Here is a 4,772-nt window from a genome sequence, read left to right on the forward strand (position 1 = left end):
ATGGTGGAGCTGGAATGGGGACTCAGATCTCTGGATGCCAAAGCCATCCCCTCCCCCTCAGGCCGCTGGTAAATCCATTCGTGGCTGGGAAAGTGCATTCTAAGTGGCCAGGCGTGGGCGCCAGTGAGGACGGTGTGGCTGTCTGGCTGCCGCTCTGAGAGGGCACAGGCTGTGCTCCCAACACCTTCTACTCCGGGCTCTGGGAGGCATCCTGCAGCCCAACCCAAGCGCATGTCCTCTCTTTTCAGGTGATGACTGGCCCCTGAGGAAGCCCCATCCTGTGATTAGAGGAAGGGGCTGCCTCCCCCACTCCACCCAGCCACCATGAATACCTCAGCGCCACCTGCCGTCAGCCCCAACATCACTGTCCTGGCACCAGGAAAGGGTCCCTGGCAAGTGGCCTTCATCGGGATCACCACGGGCCTCCTGTCACTGGCCACGGTGACAGGCAACCTGCTGGTGCTCATCTCTTTCAAGGTCAACACGGAGCTCAAGACGGTCAACAACTACTTCCTGCTGAGCCTGGCCTGTGCTGACCTCATCATCGGTACCTTCTCCATGAACCTCTACACCACGTATCTGCTCATGGGCCACTGGGCTCTGGGCACGCTGGCCTGCGACCTCTGGCTGGCCCTGGACTATGTGGCCAGCAACGCCTCGGTCATGAACCTGCTGCTCATCAGCTTCGACCGCTACTTCTCGGTGACCCGGCCCCTGAGCTACCGCGCCAAGCGCACACCCCGCCGGGCAGCCCTGATGATCGGCCTGGCTTGGCTGGTCTCGTTCGTGCTCTGGGCCCCGGCCATCCTCTTCTGGCAGTACCTGGTAGGGGAGCGGACGGTGCTGGCCGGGCAGTGCTACATCCAGTTCCTCTCGCAGCCCATCATCACCTTTGGCACGGCCATGGCTGCCTTCTACCTCCCCGTCACGGTCATGTGCACCCTCTACTGGCGCATCTACCGGGAGACAGAGAACCGGGCCCGGGAGCTGGCGGCCCTGCAGGGCTCGGAGACGCCGGGGAAGGGGGGCGGCAGCAGCAGCAGCTCAGAGCGGTCCCAGCCGGGGGCCGAAGGCTCCCCAGAGACCCCTCCAGGGCGCTGCTGCCGCTGCTGCCGGACCCCCCGGCTGCTCCAGGCCTACAGCTGGAAGGAGGAAGAGGAGGAGGAGGAAGGCTCCATGGAGTCCCTCACCTCCTCGGAGGGTGAGGAGCCTGGCTCCGAGGTGGTGATCAAGATGCCCATGGTGGACCCCGAGGCGCAGGCCCCTGCCAAGCAGCCGCCCCGGAGCTCCCCAAATACGGTCAAGAGGCCGACCCGGAAGGGGCGCGAGCGGGCGGGCAAGGGCCAGAAGCCCCGTGGGAAGGAGCAGCTGGCCAAGCGGAAGACCTTCTCGCTGGTCAAGGAGAAGAAGGCGGCTCGGACCCTGAGCGCCATCCTGCTGGCCTTCATCCTCACCTGGACGCCGTACAACATCATGGTGCTGGTGTCCACCTTCTGCAAGGACTGTGTCCCTGAGACCCTGTGGGAGCTGGGCTACTGGCTGTGCTATGTTAACAGCACCATCAACCCCATGTGCTACGCGCTCTGCAACAAAGCCTTCCGGGACACCTTCCGCCTGCTGCTGCTCTGCCGCTGGGACAAGCGTCGCTGGCGCAAGATCCCCAAGCGCCCCGGCTCTGTGCACCGCACCCCCTCCCGCCAGTGCTGATGGCCCCCCCGCCTGCATCCCTCCACCCCGGTGGGCCCCCATAGAAAGCAGGCAGGGGCAGTGACCTCATACCCAGGGCCCTGCTCGGGGAGGGGGCCCCGCCCAGGCTTCCGGGGCCCCTAGGTCACCTTCCTGCACAACCAGTTGATGGGAAACCCCACCAACTTTCCAAACTGGGGAACTCGGGTAACTGGTTCTTGTGTTCCTTCTGGGTGGGACTAGGCTCTTCACCAGGAAGAAAGCCTGGGAGGGGGTATCCGGGCTTTGGATTCCTTGTTTGTGTTCAGGCAGGAAGTCCATGCAGAGCCAGGAGAGCAGGCCAAGAGAAAGGAGGTTTAACCCAGTGGTCCTCCTTGGCCCCTGGAGCTGGCCTGGATCGAGTGGGGGATGGCACCCCCTGCCAGCAGGGAACTGACACCAACTACTGACAGAAAAGCTTGGCTCAAGGGAGTATCCCTGACTCCCAGGCGTCCCCTCCCTCCCCAGGCACAGCGCACTCCGCTGGGCCCTCGAACACTCTCCAAGGTGTCCTTGTGTGGGTCACCCCCAAGGCAAATGTCCAAGCATCAGCGGGACAATGACACCAGAGGGGACCGGTGTGGCCAGTCGCACGTCAAGCCCCGAGGCAGCAGGAGGAGGGAGCACCAAGCATCCCGACTGTCCCACTAAGTCATTTCCCTGGGAGTGAGGGGCAGAGGTGCCTGCTGTCCAGCCCCTGCCCTGGAGAAGCCCTCAAACCCTCCCTCCCTGGCTCACAGACACCACCCGGGTAGATCTGCTCCCTCAGATCTAGCCAGGCCTCCCGCATGCTGCCTGCCTCCGCCCGCCACCCCCCACAGGCCTGGCCCAGCACAGGTTCCCTCCTGTGAGCTCGCCCATCCGACCCATGCATGGCCTCCCAGCCACCCTCATCTCCAGGCCCAGCCTGGTCCCAAATGTTCTTTCCTGCCAACCTCAGCAAGTGCTGAGTCTGTGAATAAAGCCACATAACCAGCGGCCACTAAGGGGCCTTCTTCCCTGGGTTAGTTAGCTCTTTTTGTTCCCTCCCCCACACCCCCGCCGGCCAGCCACACCGTGCAGCTTGCAGGATCTTAGTTACCCTACTAGGGATCGAACCTGTGCCCCCTGCAGTGGAAGCCCGGAGTCCGAACCACTGGACTGCCAAGGAATTCCCTTAAGGACCTGGTCATAAGCCAAGGCAGGATGGGGCAGGTAGGGTCCAAGGACCGTGAGAAGTGGGTCACTGCCCTGAGGGTGGTCTCAGGAGGATCAGCACCGAGTGGCTGAATCTACTGAAACTTGTGAACCCAGCACCCAGCGTCCGGCTCAGGTGAGTAAGGCTGTAGTGGGCAGAGCTGGCTACCGGAAGTAGGAGGGCCATGAAATAAATTGCCCCTGCCCACAGCCCAGCATATTCTTCAGCAGCTTTGCCATAAGGGGAACTCATCACCTCCCACCCCAGGGAGAAAAGAAATGCTCCAAAACCCCATTTACAGATGGGAAGACTGGAGCCCAGTGACCCACAAAGACTTTTCAGGGTTACCCCCAAAGCAACACCCAGGCTTCCAGGCAGTTCACAGCCTCCCAAAGCATTCCACGAAGATGCCCCTCAGGCACTTCACTGGTGAGGGGGCCCCCAAAGCCTAAACCCTAGCGAGGTTAATCCCACAGCTTAGAGCAGTGGCTCTCTGGTTGTCACCGGTGTCCTCAAAACCACCGTTCGGTTCAGTCATTCACTAGGACACAGAACTCGGCAAAGCTGTTATCTTCGTGGTTATAATTATTATTGTGGAAGGATGCAAAGTCAGCAAAGCATGAAAGTGCACAGGCAGAGTCCAGGAGAGACCAGCTGCCAGCTTCCACTGACCTCTCCCAGTGGAGTCACGGGGACAGCACTTAATTCTCCCGGCAACAATGAGTTGCCACCCCAGAAACACAGTTTCCAGCTGCATGAAGCACTGCCAACCAGGAAGTTCGGCCAAGTCTTGGTGTCTTGGTTTCATGGAGGCTACTGACCACCCACATGGCTGACCTTAGTTACTTAGTCTCCAGCCCCTTCAGAGGCTATCCCAAGAGGCCCCTGGCTCCCAAATAAGCAAAAATACTCTTATCAAACAGGATATTCCAAGGGTTTAGGGGCTATCTCCCAGGAGCCAGGCAAACCTTTCTTCGGAGTGTGTGAGATTTGGACACCCCAGACACTGGATTGAAAGCTGAGTTAACCCTTCAGTGCACAGTGGTCCTTACCAGTAGCATCAGTATCACTCAGGAACTTGTTAGACATATAACCTCTTGGAGTCACCCCAGATTTACTGAATCAGAAACTCTAGGGATAGAGCCCAGCCATGTCTCAATAAGCTGCTCAGGTGATTATGAGAAATTCTGACCTAGAGGAATAAGTCATGTACAGATGTGAAAGTTGGACCATAAAAAAAGCTGAGTGCCAAAGAATTGATGCTTTCAAACTGTGGTGCTGGAGACAACTCTTGAGAGTCCCTTGGACAGGAAAGAAATCAAACCAGTCAATCCTAAAGGAAAGCAAACCTGAATATTCATTGGAAGGACTCATGCTGATGTTGAAGCTCCAATACTCTGGCCACCTAATGCAAAGAGCTAACTCTTTGGAAAAGACCCTGATGCTGGGAAAGATTGAGGGCAGGAGGAGAAGGAGACGACAGAGGATGAGATGGTTGGATGGCATCATTGACTCAATGGACATGAATTCGAGCAAACTTCCAGAGATGGTGAAGGACAGGGAAGCCTGGCAAGCTGCAGTCCATGGGGTCACAAAGAGCCAGACACGACTTAGTGATTGAACAAGATAAATGAAGTCCTAGGTGGGGCTAATCCCTTACAGAGAGAGAGAGAGTGAAGTCCCTTCGAAGTCCCGTCGCTCAGTCGTGTCTGACTCTTTGCGACCCCGTGGACTGTAGCCCACCAGGCTCCTCCGTCCATGGGATTCTCCAGGCAAGAATACTGGAGTGGGTTGCCATTTCCTTCTCCCGGGGATCTTCCTGACCCAGGGATTGAACCCAGGTCTCCTGCATTGCGGGCAGATGCTTTAA

General features: G+C 58.5%; 1 protein-coding gene across 1 annotated transcript; it reads left to right on the forward strand.

Moving 5' to 3' along the window:
- The first annotated feature begins 324 nt into the window (after positions 1 to 324).
- Positions 325 to 1,707, forward strand: CHRM1 (cholinergic receptor muscarinic 1). The gene has a single exon (XM_068978412.1). It carries the CDS (start codon positions 325 to 327, stop codon positions 1,705 to 1,707), a length of 1,383 nt encoding a protein of 460 aa, XP_068834513.1.
- The last annotated feature ends 3,065 nt before the right edge of the window (positions 1,708 to 4,772 follow it).

This window comes from Capricornis sumatraensis, chromosome 8 (assembly GCF_032405125.1).
Source record: "Capricornis sumatraensis isolate serow.1 chromosome 8, serow.2, whole genome shotgun sequence".
Taxonomy (NCBI): Eukaryota; Metazoa; Chordata; class Mammalia; order Artiodactyla; family Bovidae; genus Capricornis; species Capricornis sumatraensis.